This window comes from Actinia tenebrosa, unplaced genomic scaffold, assembly GCF_029948245.1.
Source record: "Actinia tenebrosa isolate PJP-AT-01 unplaced genomic scaffold, QUT_ActTen_1.0 PGA_scaffold5__44_contigs__length_20552954, whole genome shotgun sequence".
NCBI lineage: Eukaryota > Metazoa > Cnidaria > Anthozoa > Actiniaria > Actiniidae > Actinia > Actinia tenebrosa.
Window position 1 is genome coordinate 12013811 of NW_028292582.1, and position 21616 is coordinate 12035426.

The window sequence follows — 21616 nt, forward strand, 5'->3', positions numbered from 1 at the left end:
ACCCCTGTTTATTGATCATCCTAAATTCGCGTGATAAATCAATAGATCGTATTCATGTGACGTCACGGCATAATCGGCCGCCATTTTGGAGCACATCTACCCACGTGTATCATATGTAAATTATGTAAACAAAACTCTCACAGCTAAATTTAAAATGACTTCTTTTCGAGATTCCTCAATTTCTTCAGCTAATAATGATGAAGAATTATCTGTTCCTCTTTCACAATATGCTAAAAAATTAGAAGGAAAGGTAAAACAGCGCTACATGGAGAAAATTGCGAAGATTGGAATCGATCCTGTCTTGATGGAGGGGAAACGTGTCGAGCCGGACTGCCTACCACCAGTCGAATCAACTGATTTACTTTGCTATCTAGTTTTAGAAACTAGTTTCTATACTCAGAAGCAATTTAAAGCTTTCAGGAGTCTTGGGGCATATAACCAAATGGTTTCAGGCTTTATAAGCGACGTAAAAGGGCACAAAATTGCAGACAAGTTTGTTGTGTTGGCCAAGGTGCGACATTCTCAACGAATGAATGACACATTGATTTCAGTATGGATTATTACAGAAAACGATGGAACAATAAACTGTGCTCACTGTTTGGGATGTAAGGCAGGATTAGCCGAATCTTGTTCCCACGTTGCAAGTGTTTTATTTTACCTTGAGGCTTGGACCAAGGTAAACGGAAAGCTTTCGTGCACTCAAATGAAGTGTTCGTGGATCATACCAACCTTCGCGAACGATGTCGAGTATGCTAGAGTCAGCGATATCAACTTTAAATCAGCCAAAAAAATGAAAGCCTACCTAGATGAAAGTATAGACAGATTACCTGAACTATCTGAAACCAAAACAAACTCGAGAGAAAAACCTGACTGTAATGTTGAAGTGCCTGCGCCGAGTGAACCGGAAATGGCGAAGTTGTATCAAGAACTTAGTGAATGTCAGTCGAAGCCAGTCATACTCTCCCTAGTTTCTCCTTATGCTGAAAGCTACGTTCTTTCAAGCCGCAAAATACCCACAGTGATGGATCTCTTTGATGTAAAATATTTAAAGTTGCCTTATAATGAGTTAGTTAAAGTATGCCAAGACATCAAGATTGAAATTACGAAGGAACAAATCGACAGAGTCCAACAAGACACACTAAAACAAGCTAAAGGCAACAACTTCTTTAAACACAGAGCAGGGAGAATCGGGGCTTCCCAAAATAAAGCTGCTGCCTCTACGGACCCTTCACTTCCTGCACAGTCATTGATACAAGGAATTTGTTATCCAGAGCTTAACAAATTAACAAAAGAAGCAGTAGTTCATGGATGTAAACATGAAGCAGGGGCGATACATGCATATGAACAGCTCATGAAAACTAAGCACGTGAACTACAAAGTCTTAAGTTGTGGTACATTCATAAATGAGGATTATCCCTGGTTGCATGCAACCCCTGACTTCTTATGCTCATGTGATTGCTGCGGAGAAGGGTGTGGTGAAGTTAAGTGCCCCCTCTGCATTGAGAACTTTGATTTTGATACTTATGTTAAACAGCCATCCTCATGTCTAAAGAAGAACAAAAACAATCAATTTGAATTAATAAAAAAACACCAATACTATTACCAGGTACAGCAACAGTTATTCACAACAAAGTTGAAGTACTGTGATTTTGTTGTCTGTGCTGTTGGACACAATAATGAGATGGCACTTGTAGGTCAAAGAATTACTCCAGACATAGAACATTGGAATGAAGTTCTGCCAAAACTTGAAACATTCTGGAGGGTTGGTGTGCTACCAGAAGTACTGGGTAGATGGTACACAAGGCGGAGGAATGTTCACAACTTGGCACAGAAGGATGCTGTTTGTTACTGCAGACAGATGACTGAGGAAGAAGTTGTTCATTGTTCAAACCCTGACTGTGTAATCCGTCAATTCCATCTGTCATGTCTGGGAGTCAGTGGCATTCCAAAAACTTGGTACTGCCCTAATTGCAGAACATTACCACAGTTCAAGAGAGGAGGTAAAAAACAATCATTAAATAATGAGGCTTTGAAGCTCAAGTGTATTTGCGTATGCAAGGCTACTCCAAACAGCCAAGACAAGCTTGTGAAATGTGCAAATGAAAGCTGTAGCAATGGCAGATTTTTTCATCTGACATGCCTTGGGCGAAAGCGAATGCCAAATAACAGTAACAGTTGGCTGTGCCCAGTGTGTTCTGTAAGTAATGCGAATGCTAGATCCTCTGTTAACCCTAATTCTAGCGCCTCTGTTAACACTAATGCTACAGGCTCTGTTAACCCTAATTCTAGCGCCTCTGTTAATCCTAATGCTAGAGCCTCTGTTAACCCTAATTCTAGCGCCTCTGTTAACACTAATGCTACAGGCTCTGTTAACCCTAATTCTAGCGCCTCTGTTAATCCTAATGCTAGAGCCTCTGTTAACCCTAATTCTAGTGCCTCTGTTAATCCTAATGCTACAGCCTCTGTTAACCTTAATTCTAGCGCCTCTGTTAATCCTAATGCTAGAGCCTCTGTTAACCCTAATTCTAGAGCATCTGTTAATCCTAATGCTACATCAAATGTTACATGTACTGGAAGCTACAGTCCTTCAGGAGTTCAGTATGTAAAAACTGTCCACCATGTTAACAAGCAACCCCGTGACAAGCATGCACCTGTTGGAAAACTTGGTAATTATGAATATGGACTAATCGCTTCTCCAAGTGGATGGTTAGACTGTGTTATTATACATGAGGCTCATATATTATTAAGAAAAATAAGCAATGGAATTGAAGGATTTCAAAGACCAACTCTTGGACCAGTAAGACAATTTGATATAATGTCTGGACCTTTTATTCAGATAGTTCACATTAACAATAATCATTGGGTGTGCATGACATCCATAGGCAGTTTTCCTGGTTATGTTAATCTTTTAAACAGTTTATCGTCTCCTATAACACAAGAAATACTAGATCTGGCTGAAAATTTAACAGGACCAATGTTCAGAGGTGTAACCCAGGTACCCGTTCAACAACAACAGAATGGCAGTGATTGCGGTGTCTTCTCAATTGCCTATGCAACAAGTCTAGTTCATGGACAAAATCCAGAACATGTAAATTATGATATTCCTAAGATGCGCCTGCACTTATTACACTGCCTAAAAAGTGGACAGATGTCCCCTTTTCCTACCACTTGAACTTCTTTGCATGTTGATAAATGAAGGAAAAGCTTAATTTCACCAATATCTCTTTTTTTATCACTCTTACTAAATAATTTTGTTATTAGCTTTCAATTATTAATTTGAACTGATTCATTCTAAAAAAACTTATTTTGAATCTTGAATTCAAAAATGTAAATATTGATACATACATATAATAATTAATAAAAATAAGTAAACAGATGTTGCTTGATTGAGGGAAAGATAATAAAATAATGACTCTAGGAGCTATAAATAAATATATTACATATTTCACCTTATATATTTCATGCGAAAGTCCATTTGTTATAGAGTACAGACACTAAACGTGTGCAATACTTCGTACTATTCAGTGCTAAATAGCACCAATTAATAATATAAAAACAAAAGGATTAGCATAATTCAGCACTATTTACTGCTATTTATGTTGCACACTGTTAGTGTTTGTACTCTACTAAATTTCATATTTTTCTCAAAGGAATAATATAGGAAACACTAATTTTTAGATAAAGTGCAGCATTTAAAAACCTTTATACAGGAATTTGACTATCTTCTTTGTTGTAATTTTGAAAGAGACAATCGTATGGTACAGTTCCTAGAAGTGTATAAACTACAATCAGAATGGTACAATTCCTGGACAAAGGTTTGTCAATGCAGAACAGACTGTTATTATTCTGTCGATCATTGGTTTCTTACCCTCTTCAGATCTGTTTGGGTCAGATTTCAAAAAGTCTATAGGTAGTATTCCAGAAAGAATCAAGTATTTTCGCCTCAAAAGCCCTATCACTCTTTCAACGTGGATTCGGACATTAGCTATGCCCCGTGTTCTCTCGACATCCTCAGGGTCCAACTGGTCTTTACCCTTTGTAAAGGCAGGCATTGCAAGTTCTGCCCTTTGGCACATTAAGGATTCTTGGATAGTGAACCCCCTGTCTGCCAGAACAAGGTCACCAGGTAACAATTTTTTTAAGATGCCACAGTGTTCAGTAATGTACTTGTCAGATGTCCTGCCACCCCATGCCTCTGAAACAAAGGAGATGCTTCCTTGGGGGCTTACACCAATTAGTATTTTCACTGTGTTGTGGCTTTTATAGTTAGAGTATGTCTGTGCTCTTGCCATTAGATTAGAAGGTCTATTTATAAAAACCTCAAAACAATCAATAATTACTGTGGTTCTGTTTCCAAATGCAAAGTGAAAACACTGAGGCCTAGTACGCCACAATTCTTCACGCTCAGGCCACTTTATTAATGGAGCAAGTCTTATGTCTAAGGCTGTCATCCACGCTAAAAATATTCTGGATACCGTAGCTTGAGATATGTCAAATTGGTAAGCTAAATCTTGCATTGGCATGTTCCATTTTAGCTTCATGAGAGTAAGTACTAACTCTTGAAATGAAGACAAAGTAGGTGATCGCCTCGGAACATGTGGTGAAACATGCTGATAAACGACTTTTAATATACCAAAAGTCGGCAATCCAGTGTAGAATCTCACCTTTCCATCGTCATTAACAAATTCGCTCTGATCATAACGTGCGGCTTTGTTGTTTGAGTTATGAAATAAAAAATCAAACTCCTCAGTTTGTGTCTCAGCCTCGATGGTTCTCGATTGTGAATCTGTTTTAAATGGCATATCTTTTATCTTCTTCTGTCTTTTAGCTTCTCTCTCAGCCTCACGTTGGAGTTCTTCTTCTTTTGCAAGTTCTCTCTTCGCTTCTAAGCCCCTTGCTCTCTTCTCACGTTTATCGGCTGTTTCTAAATTTGAGAGATACTTTTCCCCCGAAGCACGTTTATTATGGCCCAAATCCAATGACGGTATCCAGTCTGGGTGATTTCTTTGCATTAGAGGAGCTGGTTGTCCCGAAACAAAATGCTTTCCACAAACGCGACCACTTTCCAAAATGGCGTCGGTAAGGTCTTCTCTACTAATCGCCGAAATCCACGAATTTCGACGTTCCTCAGACAATTTTTTCACTTCTTCGCCTTGGTTTGTGATAATGGAAGGTATCCTTGCCATATGAATACCTTTATCTCGCCCACTTCGGGTCCCACAACCGACTATCGCGCATAAAACCATTTTCTTAACCTCTTCGCTTTGTAATTTATTTGTATTACATGTGCACCAATATGGCGGCCGATTAATGAATAGGTCACGTGACTGAATACGATCTATAGTTATAGTTTCCTTTAAAAGATATAAAGCACTATAATACATTTCATCTAACAAAGCACATCACATGCCCATGATGCAATGCGCAACGTCCAGAACATCTCATTATGGGCTAAAAAGGAATCATTAGAATTGTTTTTTGCTATATAAAGGACGAAATACTGGCTTGTTTAATACTAAAATACCTTCTAATACTATTTATTCGTTATTTGCGTGGAATAACTATTTGGGGCTTGCATAGAGTACAAAATAATGCTCCCTTAGGAACAATAGTGTGCGTGCGCAAGACATTGTTAGACGTGACGTCATTGTGTCGGATCTGTCATTCAAACACGTGGTGTGCAGTACTGCGCGATTATAGATGGATACCCAGCTTTGAGTAAGCTTTTGACCGACTGACGAGCAATAGTTTTGAAAGACCATATAACTACGACGTCAATAGGTCTAGAACCCAGTGTATAAGCACGTGCGAGTCTGAGAAGTGGTCTTTAAAGCTTGTAACGTATATTCCTGCATATAATGGTATCTTAAATGGACATTAGCGCAGTGAATGGCGCTGGCTTTGTAACCAATGTTGGCGAATGGTCGGACCAGGCCGACTCTCTTTCCCAACAACGGCTCAAATTCTTCTATCTCAGAATCCTCGAATTCTAGTTTGCTACTTGCCCAGACCTCGGAGAGCTTTACTCCGATCCCGGATCCACACAAGAATGGACTTGATCAGCGAGTAAAAAGTAACGACCGACATATATTGGATGAAATAGACGAGTTCACCGAGGGCTCAAACCGCCAGACAAACTCAAATAACAATAATAAATCGCATTTTTGGCCCAACAAAATGGCGGCTACGAACGCTAGCGGTCCCAATCAACAACTTTCAAATACAAACGGTTTTCCGTTGTCAATGGCCAGTAGTTCAGGGATGCCGAATAAAGCAGGAACACCATCGTTGAATATATCACCGTCTGTACATAATAATGAAGTGACTAACATGTTGGACCAAGCCAGTGGAAACATTTCGAATCCTACTTCTGCTAGTATGAATATTTCAAGCTCTAGTTTGCCTTCATCGAATCAATATAATGTATTCAGTTCAAGACAGGAACTACTTCTGCACGGCTTTCAGGCCGGATCTCGTTCTAGTAATGCTGGTCATGAAATCTCCAATCCCACAATGCGTGGAGCGCCGAACGCTTCTGAACAATATGGCTCACCTCAACAAAGATCTTACATCTCTGCTTCAAATGAATCCCAAATACGAAGCTTAAATCGACAGACCCCGAGCCCCTTTTCCTCAAATTATTTTTCCCACGAGTCACACAACACTCAATCTGGTTCTAGAGTCGCTAGTTCGAAATCAGAGGACAGAACTTTGAGTTCTGGTGAACACTTTCAATGGCAACAACCTCCACATCGCTACCAAAAGAGCCATTCTTCTAACCCTTCGCCTGGTCAGTCTTTAAGTCGTAGTCCAATGCAGGTAAGTGGTCTAAACCTACATTCAACAATAAACAATATTAAAAACTTTGATAGTATTCTGTTTTTAACCAACCGGTGAATATTATAGGCAGGAAAGAAAAATACTCGAGGCAATCCGCAGACTTGAAATATTTATCATTTTGGTGAACGGCGAAAATGGCGGCTTCGAAGCGTTAAGGAGAGATCATGTTTCACCGTTCTTTTGTAGAATATATCAACTAGAGTAAAGATAGTTTTCTTTGGAAAATAAAGTTGAACCAAAATGTAAATGAAATGTTATTTTGAAAGATATTTGAAGGATAAGATGATGTTAGGTTTTTCCAAGTTTGTCTAGCACCTGGGATGTGTGGTAGTGTGCGCAGACGTCCATCAATAATAACCGAACCTACATTCAGACACGAACACTTTACAGGCTTCCCGCGGATTTGTTTCAATTTTTATTGTTGACCTTTTTAAACAGTATCCAAATATGATAAGGTGGATTTAACTATTTAGGTATTATCTAATACAATGATCCAAACATTGAACTTAGAATCATGTCTAGCCCATCTAATTGTCTACATAAGTACATCGGAGATATCTTACGTCTTGCTATGTATTGTTGATGAACTACTCATCCTGACAAAGTCAATATATTGTCAAATCCAAAGTCAATAATGATTGCATGTGTTACTATAATCTTTCAGATAAAGGAACATCATGCATGGTAGTAGTAGATGATAGAAGTGTAAGCTATATTGCTTCAGCATCAGTAATCACTTTTGTATTTAGCATATTCATAGAAACACGTTTTACTGTTTTATGCTTGAATGTTGTACACGATTGTACAGAAATTGTAAAATATAAATTGCTGTTTCGAATGTATCAAAAAGAAACTAAAATTCTGTTAGTTTCAAAGTTAAGAAACTTTGTAAAGCTGATGTATGGTAAGGTTTTAAAAAAATAATATCAAGGCAGTGTTGTACAAAAGAAAAATACATTATTGAACTGAAAATTGAATTTAGAAGCAAGAAAAAAAACAATTGTATATTTAAAGATAAGGCTTTATATGACTCATTGAGCTTCAAGAAATGATGGTGTTTAAAGATAACTTTAGCTTTTCTGAAGGGTTTTAATTCTATTATATATCATATGATTTAATTGTAGAATAGGGCAGAACAGAGGTATGGAGTATGGATACTACTAGCAAAAACTGATTATCATCAATACACAATATTATTATTAGTGATCAACTTTTTGATGTGTACTTTAATTCTGCACAGCAACCAAGTATGCCTCCTCGTCAGCCACCACCATACATGATGTCACAACAGCCATCTCAACAACAGCAGTATATGATGCAATCCCAGATGAAACCAAGTACGATGATGCCGCAAGTACAGCAGTATTATGGTGGGATGGGAATGAGTGGTATGGTGGGACATGACGGCATGCAACGACAGCAAGCAATGACTGGCAATCCAATACAAAAATCGCAACCAGACTACAGTGCATATCAACAGCAACACTATCAACATTACTCACAAGTATGTTCATTCATATTTACTTATAAGAGTAGCTATTTATCTTTTCTTTTTCCTAAATGTAGCTCTATTTATTATATATATCATTATGAATGAATTAATATTCATTCATTCTTATTTGTTTGTTATGCAGAAAGATCAATCCATCTTGTTAAAAAAGTCAGTGTAATTTAAATAATACTTGCTTTAAGGATAGGGCTGATAAGTAAACCAGACACTGGTGGACAGAGTTAGACAATGGAATACCATCTGGCTAATAGAAATATTTTCTAATTTATTACACTGGTCTAACAGGTGTCATAAGTTTGCCTTTCCAAACACATTAGTCTTAAACTATATTCTATACCAGATGGAAATATTCTTAATGAACATTTAATTACCATTTAATGGTTATTAAGAATGGAAAATATAAGAATTGTAAATTATTATTTCAATATTTCAGAAACTTCAACATGCAGCTTTTAACATTAATACATGTAACTAATAAATTAACCAAAACTGCTAATTATGAGTCTTTCCTTCTGCATGTAGCTTAGTGGTAGAGAATCTAACCAGCATAATAATAATAATATAATGTTTTTATAATGCATTACACAGAGTCTCTATACGTTAACACAGAATAAGAAATGAAATGATTGTAATATTAAAATCAACATGGAAAGTCTAGTTTTGGGAATTATGCCAAAGCATCTGGAAAGTCATAGGTTTGATTTCTATCAGGGAGTATTTCAGAGTTCCCATTTCAGCTAGTGACAAATGATAAATTATTCTTAACAAACTAGTGACATATTTTCTGTATGACTAATAATTTATTTTTACTACTTCAGCCACCACATGGCCAGTATCCATCACAGATGCCACCATACATGCAATCTAGACAGCAGCAGCAACAACAGCAATCAATGTCACAGAGCCCATCTAACCTGTCGAGAATGATGTCATCCCATCAACCTATCCTACCTAAACCATCATCAGATATGTATGGACCAGCAATGGCTTCATCTAGATACCCTAATAATGTGGCAGCAGACTCCTCAATGGTAATTTGAGAATGCTTTATTCACAAATAATCTACTGTTTTAACATCTAGAATTTTGCAGTGCTTCTCAATCCTGAGCGAAATCATAATTTCCATTGCGACAAAATAAGGTTTTGTTGGATGTCAACCAAAGTGTTTCCATGACATTGCTAGAAAACACAAAGCTTTCGAGGGCACATGCCTAAGGAACATTGTGAAAATGCCTTGATTGATGTCCACGAAAACCTACTTTGTCATGATGGCAAATTGTACGATTTCGTGCATGTGATAAAGAAGCACTGTAAAAGTGCCATCATAAAACAAAGCAGGAATAGATTAGATTGATGATGTTTCTAATATCACAAAATTCTCTAAATGTGGAGTTTCCTGAATGATCTTTTCTACAAAGTTTGGATCAATGATTAATAAAACCTTATTTTGCAGACATTAAATGAACCATATAGTACAGGGTCAAAGTATATGTGTAGGGCTATCAATTTGCTCTGGTCATCAGAAATTGTTTGGCCAGAATTGAAATGGTCAAATCTTTGCATTGCTGGTCATCTTGACCAGTAACATTGAGCCACAAATGAGGTATGGGCAAGCTAAAATCAATTTGGCTGGTGATCATGACGTCAACTGACCAGCTATTATTTAAGCTTTGGTATGTATGAAAGTAAACATGAACTTACACTAATTTCATTTAGGAATTTCCTGGTCAAGGGATGAATGAACATGTGCAGCAACAGACTCAGTACAGAACACCGCAGTCCTACCCCAGCCCAGGAGGGATGGCACCATCGGATACACCAGGACGACCTGTCATTCAACGAGGAGGATACTATCCTGGTTATCCTAGTTCACCATCACCCAACATAACCATGGGCTCTCCTTTGAGGAATCTGCCTGAAGGTAAATTAGAAATACAAAGATTGTCATGACATAGATATTTTCAACATTGTCGCATGAACATATTTTAGGTGTGTATATGGTGTATAACTACTTTTGTCATTATTACTGTATACACTGATGGCAACAAGAGGTACAATATCTAATGGTCAACAGACTACCATTGATCAAATACATCATTGCATGTACTGTCCAATTTGCATGTTCCTTTATGTAGTATAATGATTTTGTAATTGACCTTAGTCTATTGACAATTACTGTTGCTAGTGCTAATCATGACCAGGGTGTAGCAATGAAAACAGTGATGGAAACATTATGTATATACAAATATAAGTAAACCAATGCAAACCTTTCCAGCAGTGTTATATCAAATATAATCAATGTGTAACACTTCTTTGGGATTTGCAAGAGATATCTATGATGCATGGTTTGAGACATTGATCTTTCTTTAGCAGCTCAATGTTATAGGCATTGCATACATTTTTATCATATATAATATTATACTGTATATAAACATGGGTGGTGACATAGCCTGGTTCAATTCCTGGTATCAGCATTATATATGAGTAGAGTTGCTTGTTGGTTCTCTGCAGTGCTTCAAAGGTTTTTATCTGGATTCTCTGGTGTTCCATCCCTCCACAAAAATCATCTTTTTAATTTCAATTCAAATCCCTTTCTCCTAGCCGTAGGATATCCTCCTTCCACTCCTAATGCTGGTCCTCTTCCTGGTCCACTTCCTGGCACATCATCTTTTCCAAACACTCCACCACCTTCATCAGGGATTCCACTTTTCTCTAGTAACACATCAATGTCATCACATGGTGGGGCTGCAGCTGCAGCGGCAGCAGCAGTAATGGCAGCAGCCAGCTCTTTCCCACGGTATTCAGGTGTTGGACAATCTTCAGTTGAGCAGCAGAGTTCACATGGATATGGTGGGTCACATGATGGAATGTCCAGCACTAGAGGACAGATGGGTGTTGTACCATCACCACAGTCTGCAACACCTAGCTTACCTCCGTCTGGTTTACCATCAATGGAAGGTTCAGCTGGAGGCAATAGTGTTGAAACTGGTATGTAGAACTGCTCCATCAGCAGGGCTTTTTATTTTATACCTTGGACTTGAATCATTTGAGCTCCAAAATAATACTCCTCCTAGTTTCAATTCTGTGTTGATCATGTCCCGGTGAATCAAAGGTGCAATGGATAATATGTGTTTTTTTTTGTTGGAGTTGTGCATTATTTTTTATGTTTCCATTTGTATTTGATGTCTTTTGATTTATTGAACGCATACCCTCTTTTAGGTCTTGTACCATCACCAACACTAAATATGTTGCCAACAGCAGAAGATGTTGAAGCAATGATTCAGTCCATGAGATCTGAAGATCTGAGTGAGGAAACAACATCTTCACAAAGCAGTTCACCTACTGTGCAATCATCATCATGTATAACAACAATGACAACAAGTAAATCTTCAAAGCAGCCAACATACACAAACTCTTCAGGTATTATTGCACTCATGTTTAATGGAAGATGATTAAACCATAATAGAGCTAACAACTTGAGAGAGTGTCTGAAGCCAGACTTGATGCATGAGGTAGAAAACCTCTCTTAAACTTCATTGAATAATGCTGTAGCATTTCTAAATGGATTCACTCCTCATCAGTGTAGAAACAGGGCTAAAAATAGCCAGTCATGATGACTGACCACAACAAACTGACACTATTTTACAGTAAATATAACCAGTAAGGAAGATGGTAAGAAGACTGACATGTATATGTAAGGGACATTTGACCAGAGTGTCCATTAACTGACCATCATTTTTAGCCTTGAGTAAAGCATTCTTCAAAGATCCCCCTTTTAGACCATGTTTAGCATTCTAATAATTTGGAGTTAAGATTTCAAGTGATTATGTGTTTCATTTAGAAGTGAATAACACAAGTGAATCTCAAGGTACAGCAGCATCGTCTCCTTCTCAGAATGTAACACCACACCCAACAACAAACAACACATCGCCTCTGTCTTCATTCTCTGAAGATTTTCCTGAAGTACCATCCCCTGAAGTATCAATCTCATCATCATTTGGTGATGATGATGAAGAAATGAATGTGCCTGTTGATGACATCACACCTACTCTAGGCCAATCACCTGGTTCAGCAGTAAGTTACCATGGTTACTAGAATGTAGTGTTTATTCTGCTTTCCTTGTACTAAAATAAGGGTTTTTACCACAGGCACAAAAACAGTCATCAAAACCGAGTTTACAACATAGCAAGGTAAGATGTAGTGATAGTGTCAGCACTGTTTTGGGATCAATTCCTGAGCTTGACATCACATGTAGGCAGAGTTTGGTAAGTCTCAGCTGGCTCTATGTAGTACAGTTTTCATCCTCAGCAAAATATAACATGGCACTTGGATCATCCAAGAAGTTGTTTCAGGCTTCACTTAACATTGACATTTTTTATTAATCTTTTCTAATAATTAAAATGTTCTTGTTGCAGTATTCACAGCTATACCAATTATCAGATGACCCAGAGAGAAAAGAGTTTTTGGATAAATATGCATTGTTCATGGAGAGTACAGGTAAATCCCTTTACATAGTAATGAACTGTTTTCAAGGTAAAATATTAAACTCTTGTAATGTCATATAAATAGGAAACCCAGTGAAGCAAGTGCCATTGATTGATAACAAACCACTAGATATATTCAAGTTGTACAAGGTTATCAAGCACTATGGTGGTCTGCAAGAGGTAAGGGTAAAGAATTACAGTGTTCTTTTATTCCTGTATAAAGGTCCAAATCGTCTAACAATCTATCAGAACAAATAAATGTTATTAAGGAAGGTAATTGATTGAAGGTAATTGATTCTTTAAGGTCGTCAAAAGAAAGTTGTGGGACAAAGTGATGAATGTCCTAGATATCTCACAAGTACAACAGACATGGTCGAGCCATATACGTAACCATTATACTCGTTATCTACTGGCTTATGAAATGACAGAAGTGGCCACACATAACTCTGTGGATAACCTACTGGAAGACACAGGAATCCCACCTCCTAATGCTACTGTCACATGCTCAGAAGCTATTTTTCCTTCAGTTACTGTATCATCAAATCAGTCTGGTATTAGTACAAGCAGTACATACCCTACAGGTTACAACCCCATGACTAATGGTCCACAGGGCTATAATAATTATCGTCACAATGATGGCTATCCTGACACTCCTTATGACAACAGCAAGTTCAACCCATCTGGCGTGGATTCACACCCACCAATGGCACAACCCAACAACTCATTCAATGTACAGTCTTACTCATTTAGTAACGAGAGGACTAATTATCCTAATTACAATCGACCCTATCCTTCCCATCATGCATCTTCTGCGCAGTACCCGGGATCTGCAGCTCTAACACAGCTTCTACAGCAAAGAACCCAGCAGTCATCCATGCAAGGGTATGGTCAACTAGCACCACGCCATCCTATGGGAGCACAACCTCAGATAAACTTAAGTCAGCAAGACCAAGTGAATGCCATGTGGGGCTCACAGTATAATGCAGCTTCAGAACCTGAACATATGTTTGATTATCCACCAAATGGACCTCCAACACACAGTATGCGACCTTCCATGTCACAAAACCAGTATCCTCAGGGACCAGGCTTTAATTCATTCTCCAGTCGACCTCAAGCACAATATCCACAAACGCCCCAACAGTATCACTCTGGTCCTCAGTCACATAGATCACCTTCACCGTCAGTACCCAGACAGCCCTTGACACCAACACAACAGCAACAACAACAGCAACAACAACAACAACAGCAGCAACAACAACAACAACAGCAACAACAACAACAATCACAACATTCTTTACAAAAACCAAAGTTTCAACTTCATCATACAAAAAGAGAGATCTACTTTCCGTCTGATGCTGTAGAATCGACGAGACCAGTTTTCACCAAGAAAAGGAAGTTAACATCACGAGATCTAGGTGAGTATCGATTAACCTTGCCAACACGGCCGCCATGTTGGCTGAAAGAATAAATGTTTCCCTGATTCATGTGCTTTAGGATGAGTTTACGCAGGTTCAATCAGGTTCAGAGGGTTTTATTCTGAAGAGAATAAACATGACTGCCGTATCACAAAAGACAATTTTTGTACACTATGATGAATTACTATTAGTGGTTGTAGGAATATCCCTTATTCTGAATGATATCCTCACAGAGGGTGCCTTATCCCTCATAAATGATAGTCATCTTTATGAGTTCAATACGGTATTAATTAAACATTGTTGACTATTTCCAGGTCCCGTGGAAGCATGGCGCGTCATGATGTCACTGAAATCAGGATTGCTGTCCGAAACAACCTGGGCACTAGATACGTTAAACATCCTGTTATACGACGATCACACAGTTGGGTACTTTTTACTGTCCCATCTTCCAGGACTGTTAGACAATTTACTCGATCATTTCCGCCGATATCTGTTTGAGATATTTGGATCGTTTTGGGAAAAAGATGTTCAAAGTCAAATGGAATGTGCAGTGATAAAGAAAAGTGAACAAGAGGAATGTAAGAAAGCTGAAAAGAATGATGAAAAACTTGAAAAAGATGTGGGTAGGAGTTTGACGGCATTTATCGCTGCATCAGCTATCGATGATGATGATGATGAAACTGCAGGTGATAATAATGATTCGTTTTTAGGCCACATGAGTACCTTCATTCACATACAGACTCACTTAGGAACTGCTGTAAGTACAAAACGACCAAGACGTTTTTTATTAACTACAGAAGAAAAACAAGAACTTTCACTCGCGAAAGAAGATGACGAGACATGTTGTAAGTTAAAACATTGTAACTCGCCAGATGAGTCCAAACAGGCAGTTACTTGTCATGTTAAGCGAGAACACTTAGGTTCTTCAGAGGAATGTGCGGTTAAATGTTGTACGGAGAAAGCAGACATCAAAAGCGAGAATTGTTTTACAAACTCCCAAACAAATGAATGGGATTTTGATTCGGATTCGAGTTCTGATCTTGATGAGGAATCCACGACAGGTTGGTCTGCAAAGGTCGAGAAAAACGACCAATGTTTATCATCCATGGAAGATTTCACAACTAAGCTAAAGAAGGAACTTGATCTTGACATCGACTCGTTACAAGAAGAGTCCGAGTCGAACTCTTATGTCAAGTCTATTATCGAAACAAAAGTTGAACGAAGTAAAAACAGCACTGTTATCGAGGAAGAATCAATTCGTCAGGAAGATGCAGCTCTAAGTTTAAGAACCGAGTCAGATGATGCCATATCCAGGCGCTGCGTGTGCGTATCAAATATCCTACGTGGATTATCCTTTGTACCTGGTAACGATGTTGAAATGTTTAAACATTCTGGATTACTATTGATTCTCGGCAACCTCCTGCTGCTGTGCCATAAACATGCCAAACGTGTTTCATACAGGCATTCCTACATGCAGGATGATGTAGAACTCGATACACCCACAGATGATCGTGACGATTGGTGGTGGCATTCCTTAGAGGTACTGCGTGAGAATGCTTTAGTCATCTTCTCTAACATCTCGGGCCAATTAGACTTGACTGTCTTTCCCAAGACCATAAGTACTCCCATATTAGATGGATTACTCCATTGGTTCGTATGCCGATCAGCAGAAGCAACTGACCCAATGCCGACAGCTACTTTTGGTACATCGTTATCTGCTCAACAGTTGGTGCTGGAGGCGTTAGCTAAGATGAGTATTCTTGGAGGTAACGCAGAGCTCATTCTGTCCATGCCGACACCGTCTCTTCTAAAAGCTTTGTACGCAACACTAGTTCGTCTGCTTGGACAACGTGACAATCCAGTCACGCGAGAACTGACTCTAGTGGTGCTGTCTAATTTATCCCAGAGTGACAACGGGTTTGCCTGTCTTGTGGAAAAGAAACAGTGCATTGCGATGCTGTTACAGTTTATTGAAGACGCTGCCACCTCTATCAATGCATATTCCTCAGGTGGTTCTCTGGCTCAGGCTGGATTTCATTCAGAGGATTTCTGTGGTACTAGTGTTGATATGTTGCGTCGTGCTGCCTCGTCATTGGTTTGTTTAGCGAGATGTAAGCCAATCAGATCGTTGTTCCTGCCGTATCAAGAACGTTTGCTAACGCTTACCACTTTAAAACTGTTAGAAAGAATGATTGGATCTCAACTTGCCGAAGTAATGTACTATTTATCTAGATGATCGTGGCTGTTACCCAGGCCATCAACCTGAAGACAGCAAGTTGTACGGACAGTCGAGTGGCTTGGTCACCAAGGCCGGTAAGGTTGTTATGGTTACAGTAAATAAAATGAAACAATATCTCAGAAATAAAGCAGGTTCACGCCGCTGCATGCATTTTCATGAATTTTTGTACAAATCACTCAAATAAACGGCCTGAAAAATCAAGACGATGAATAGCAACAATACTGAGTAACAGAAATCCTTTGAATGTATTAAATACTGAATAAAATGTAGTTATTTTTCACTGTTAATTGCTGTGTCAAACCACAGTTAATACTTAACTATGGTCAAACTAGCGGCAAAGCCGTCCTAATTATCTTTGAGTGGCGGCTCTCGACGATCAATGAAATAAGATCTGTGCTCATCATTGTTTAGATTGCACTCTCAAATCAAACTTTCTTTTTCACTAAAGTGAAACCATTATTTTTGCTTTTGTTGGCAATCCAAAGATTCCAACTCCGGGCATCTCAGAAGGCTTGTCACGTGATAAGCCATTAGAAGGGAGGGGACAGTCTTAAAGTATTAGTAATAGGGTCAAACCCTCTTGATTTTTAGCTCTTGTTTCATTGGTCAATCCAGTTCACCACGTACGTCATCAATAAGTCGTCCGCTGTATCTGTGTGTTTGTCTGTGTGCGTTTGTCTCTTTCTGTAACGAATGTAGTATAATACTATGTGTAAATATCTAGAATATAAGATTTCTGTAAAGTCTTTTATAGAAGTATACAAAGAAATAGTGGCGTAAAAAAATACCCAAGAAAAAAGCGATATTAATAAGGTTTTGTTATGGGCTGTTTCTCAGATTATACAGGGTTTTTTGCACCCACTTTTGCTTGCTCAAAAAATAATATAGAATAAAAACATAGGAGATTTAATAAAAATGTAGAGATTATGTATATTAAAAGAAAAATAGTTGGAATAAACGAATCTTTGAAGAAATACTAGTTTTGCTTGGTTCTATTAATAAGATGAAAAAGACAAACAAACTTTTAAACACGAATTGAACGTCATTTATTTGTTGTATATAATGATTCCAATACTGACAAGTAGCCCATTGCATGGTCAATTCCATTCTAGAGATAAGATCAGGTCGAGCTTCATTCACTAAATCTTATTGTACAGAAGTGTATTGCTATCTGACTCGATGGACTGCGCCTCACTTATCGTAACACTATAAAGAAGGCATTCACTTGTGATCACGTGATAGCAGTAAGCCTTGCACCCAGTAACGTAACGTAGACAATAATGTGCACACAAGGTTTGACTGACAGATGGATATGATCTAACCAGTCCATTGGACGGGATCGCAGCATTTTCTACCAAAACGAAAGATCCGGTGAGTTGCTCTAGAAGAAAAAGAAGTACAAAACACCATGAATTTCATAGAACAACTTGCCCACCCCTCCCCCAGAGGGGGAGTACTTTAGCAGGAACTGTACAGTGAGTGTCCACCCCTTCCCTAGAGGGAGAGTACTGTAACAGGAACTGTACAGTGAGTGTCCACCCCTTCCCTAGAGGGAGAGTACTGTAACAGGAACTGTACAGTGAGTGTCCACCCCTTCCCTAGAGGGAGAGTACTGGATAGTGATGTCTACTTACCAGGCCTTTCAAGAAACAAGTATGGCTCACGGATAGGCTTGATCGATGAGCCTTTGGGAAGATCGACACCAATAGACAAGAAATCAGAGCCATTTTGTTCTTTCATAAACACTTGCAGGAAGTAGAAGTCATTGTCTACCATGTAGATGGGCGTGTTGCTTTATCAATGATTGAAGGGGAAATAAAGATAAACATGAATAAACCACTTCTGGGGGTTAAACCTAATGGAAAAATGTGTGGATGCTCTTACTTTGTAGAGTTTAATCCTTAATCTGCTATTTGGTACCCCTTAGAATGTTATATATTAGGGTGTCTATCAGATAATAGGCCTTTTGCAACAACAGGTCACGTGACCCTACCCCCACCCCCGTAAAAATAGACGTTGTGTCAAAATGAACACCAGAAATGGAAAGAGCACCTCGATATTAGTAAGAAGGTAAAGTTTCAGCTTATAACATGTAACACAGGAGAAATAGCTTTAAATACAAAATCGAATATTTTATAAGGATTTGTATGGGAAAATATGCTGGATGGCAAGCTTTTGTTGCAAAAGGCTTATAACACATGATCTGCTCAATGATATTATATGAATATCAGCCAGAATGGCAGTTGTAATTCAGCTAGAATATATATATTTTCGTTTCTTTATCTGACTGTCACTTACTACTCATAGATAATAGGCCCCGTTAACGGTCACGTGTCTGTACTGGTGAGCAAATTTTTTCATATCTTAAATTGGTGAATCTTTTCAGCTTCTTGTAAAGAACTGAATGAAACGATGTGTAACCAGTGTGTTACGATATGCAGTTGTATTAAGATTTCTCGAAACAGATTGTAGAAAGTTTGTTTGCTCACCAGCCGGTATATTTCACCCATGGGAATCAAGATGTTCATTCACTTGCTCTCATTGAATTAATCAGCACGTGATTACTGAGCTGCAAAGGGCCTATTGTAATCCTCTCTGTTCCCCAAACAGTTTCTAAACCACAAGTACGGGAGCAACTAATAAAGTATATCGTATCGTTTTCGCTTTATTTTAGCAGTTTTATGCGCATGCGCAGTTGGTCCCGGAATTAACAAGATAAGCAATCTCGTACCCAGAGCCTGCGTTTCTTTCGGCCTGCGGCGAAGAACGAGGCATAATCCATTTTTGGGGCATGCGCAGCTTTCCGGAAGTGAAACATAATCAATGAAAATCATGCTTTCAAACCTGCTTTCAAACAGAATTCTGTGTTTACTTTCGATCAAAATAAGAATTAGAAATCGGGAACCTATTTTTTAAATTTTTTTTGCAAGTTTTTAAACGTATACGCTCTTATACCGGAAGTCCAAGAAATCCTGGTCTCAAAAAATGGATTATGCCAGAGCCCTCGTTCTTCGCCGCAGGCCAGAAGAAACGCAGGCTCTGGGTACGAGATTGCAAGATAAGAACATCTGTACTCATTACCTCCTTGTCCAGTCCCGATTCGTTTTGCTCCCAGGAGGCTTTACTTCTAATATCATCTCTACATTACGTGACATCACGTCCCTACTGACCCATAACTGACATGATTGGTCACATGACATTACGAAGAAGTAGTTTCCAGTCTCTGGAGCCTATGATAGAAAAGCAGTCAAATGATTACTAGCTTATTCATTACTTGTTTCAGTTGCACCGCTCCTTCCCAGTGCCTTCGCTTGCAAGGAAACTTAACGAAAAAACTCAATACATTTTGGCAACTGTTGAGGTACTGGGGACGAGAATGTTTTCCCATGATTCTTTTCGCGAGTCAAAAGGTCACATATCGATGACATTATACTTGCCCAAAATGAAACAATCAATCATAAAGTAATATTATTAATGTTTGACAAACTTACAAGGAAATAAGTCGTTAGTTTCTGTCCGTAAACCTCCCCTATGTCGATAGGCGCGTCCAGTGACGGTAGAATATCGATTATATTGGCTGCCTTGCTCTGATATTCATTTGATGATGTTAAATTAGCCACACTATCTCCAGGAATGGTTTGCCATAACTCTCTCCTCACCCCAGGATTTAGTGCTATAAAATCAACAACCACCCTGTTATAATATTGATGTGTGCGCATATAATAGCTTTTTTACATGTTGCTTTGGTTTTCGTTTATCAATGGTAGAAAACGATGATAAAATTACTTTTCTGGGTTATCTAGTTAGTTTTGCTGCTAATTCAGATCCGGTGTGTACCTTGGGTTGATAACTAGTATGAATACCGCCAACACGCTATACACTTACCGAGTTATTAATTTTCACTAGAGGATACCCTCCATAAATAACTGTTATTTTAGCGGTCTCTCTCAAAGAAGTTAATATTATGGGCTAACAAATCATTATCATCGGCTTTTTTGGTTTTGTTGTGTCGGGATGTGCGTGTGTTTACACTGAAGGTGTACAGTGCTGAACCAGACAAAACACTTTATACGCAAGCAGCCTAGTGATGATCCCAGCGATCCTGGCTCGATCCATGCGGTAAATCATATAACATGCGCTAATTGGACGAAACGTCCAAAGTGTAATAGTGATAGATGCATGGGTACTGTATGGTAATAATGCATGAAGGTTTTATTCATGTATAGCCAGGTAAAAGCAAAAAAAAAAAAAAAAAAAAAAAAAAAAAAAAAAAAATTTGCGCAAGCTCAAAAGGTGCTTAATATCTAATTCATATATTCTCAATATTTTGTACTGACTGTTGAAAACAAATTTCCGGCTATTTTAACTTATTAGAAATGCATTCACTGATTACAAGTCGCTTGATATAAAGTAATATAAATTAACTTATATTAAATGAAGATATCGTTAATGTCAGATGACAAATCTCGAGGTTCTTATAATGAACTAAAAATTATATTAATACTTTGAGAGATATTACTGATTATGGGGACAACTATCTGAGGTTGCATGGAATAAAGTCTAGCCTATGCACAGAATAATCCCAATCAACCAGATGAACAACTGGCGGCGACCGTAAATAAAGAGGACTTACCTTGTATTAATACATCATGAATCGATAGCTAAAAGAAAAGAAACAAGTTGATGTAATCTGCGTGATTTTTCAGGAAAAAGAACAATCATATCATTCTGCTCACCTGAACGACGACAAAAAACAAACTGTAAAGCACAAAACACTTTGGGGGAAATGAAATCAGTGTACGAATTTTCATCGAATCTGATTGAAATCGATTCTCAATAATAGGACGGAGGGTTGAATCAAGTCAAATCGCACTGCAACTTTTCAGTTCGTGCTCAGCTGACTAATTAGTGAAAACAGAGACGACACTGACAACAATCGGCTCTTAAGGTAAATGTTGTTTACTCGACCATGCGCAGATAACATAAAAAAAAGCGGTAAAAGCAGACAGATCACTTTTGATGTGAAGGAGTGGTTATATGAACAATAGAAACCATCTGGAGAACAGGAAACAATTGGAAAAAATACTATTCTTAATACAATCATGGATTTCAAAAACCAATTGAAATA

At 38.3% G+C, this 21616-nt stretch overlaps 4 protein-coding genes across 5 annotated transcripts; 2 read left to right on the top strand and 2 right to left on the bottom strand.

The window, feature by feature from the left end:
- The first annotated feature begins 80 nt into the window (after window positions 1–80).
- On the top strand, window positions 81–3172 carry LOC148906552 (uncharacterized). Its single transcript, XM_089037528.1, has one exon. It carries the CDS (start codon window positions 155–157, stop codon window positions 3170–3172), a length of 3018 nt encoding a protein of 1005 aa, XP_088893654.1. The 5' UTR covers window positions 81–154.
- On the bottom strand, window positions 2807–5632 carry LOC116301968 (uncharacterized). Its single transcript, XM_031711143.2, has one exon. The coding sequence runs from the start codon at window positions 5382–5384 to the stop codon at window positions 3789–3791; it is 1596 nt and encodes a 531-aa protein (XP_031567003.2). The 5' UTR covers window positions 5385–5632; the 3' UTR covers window positions 2807–3788.
- Window positions 5633–5731: 99 nt separating this feature from the next.
- Window positions 5732–17462, top strand: LOC116301903 (AT-rich interactive domain-containing protein 1B). 2 transcript variants are annotated; one of them, XM_031711076.2, is made up of 12 exons: window positions 5732–6819; window positions 8081–8344; window positions 9169–9381; window positions 10067–10271; window positions 10952–11338; window positions 11570–11770; window positions 12192–12424; window positions 12499–12540; window positions 12766–12847; window positions 12920–13014; window positions 13139–14249; window positions 14564–17462. In XM_031711076.2, the coding sequence occupies exons 1-12, from the start codon at window positions 5911–5913 to the stop codon at window positions 16483–16485; spliced, it is 5664 nt and encodes a 1887-aa protein (XP_031566936.2). In that variant the 5' UTR covers window positions 5732–5910; the 3' UTR covers window positions 16486–17462. The 2 variants fall into 2 exon arrangements, with proteins under 2 accessions (XP_031566936.2, XP_031566944.2); XM_031711084.2 differs by having other exon boundaries at window positions 12195–12424.
- A 48-nt stretch (window positions 17463–17510) lies between these two features.
- LOC116301920 (uncharacterized) lies at window positions 17511–21461 on the bottom strand. Its single transcript, XM_031711094.2, has 6 exons — window positions 21225–21461; window positions 21122–21149; window positions 19980–20161; window positions 19570–19718; window positions 18123–18280; window positions 17511–17869 (listed from the first exon to the last, which is right to left on the bottom strand). Exons 1-6 carry the CDS (start codon window positions 21297–21299, stop codon window positions 17628–17630), a joined length of 834 nt encoding a protein of 277 aa, XP_031566954.1. The 5' UTR covers window positions 21300–21461; the 3' UTR covers window positions 17511–17627.
- Between the last annotated feature and the right edge of the window lie 155 nt (window positions 21462–21616).

Bases quoted from the DNA above. Each gene is read 5' to 3' on its own strand.
- LOC148906552 (XM_089037528.1), top strand. From the start codon at position 155: ATGACTTCTTTTCGAGATTCCTCAATTTCTTCAGCTAATAATGATGAA.
- LOC116301968 (XM_031711143.2), bottom strand. From the start codon at position 5,384: ATGTATTATAGTGCTTTATATCTTTTAAAGGAAACTATAACTATAGAT.
- LOC116301903 (XM_031711076.2), top strand. From the start codon at position 5,911: ATGTTGGCGAATGGTCGGACCAGGCCGACTCTCTTTCCCAACAACGGC. The intron at 11,339-11,569 runs GTATGTAGAACT...ACCCTCTTTTAG, and splicing joins AGGCAATAGTGTTGAAACTG to GTCTTGTACCATCACCAACA. The intron at 14,250-14,563 runs GTGAGTATCGAT...GACTATTTCCAG, and splicing joins GTTAACATCACGAGATCTAG to GTCCCGTGGAAGCATGGCGC.
- LOC116301920 (XM_031711094.2), bottom strand. From the start codon at position 21,299: ATGAAAATTCGTACACTGATTTCATTTCCCCCAAAGTGTTTTGTGCTT. The intron at 20,162-21,121 runs GTAAGTCCTCTT...TTGATTTTATAG, and splicing joins TCATGATGTATTAATACAAG to CACTAAATCCTGGGGTGAGG. The intron at 18,281-19,569 runs GTAATGAGTACA...TCATTGATAAAG, and splicing joins AATCGGGACTGGACAAGGAG to CAACACGCCCATCTACATGG.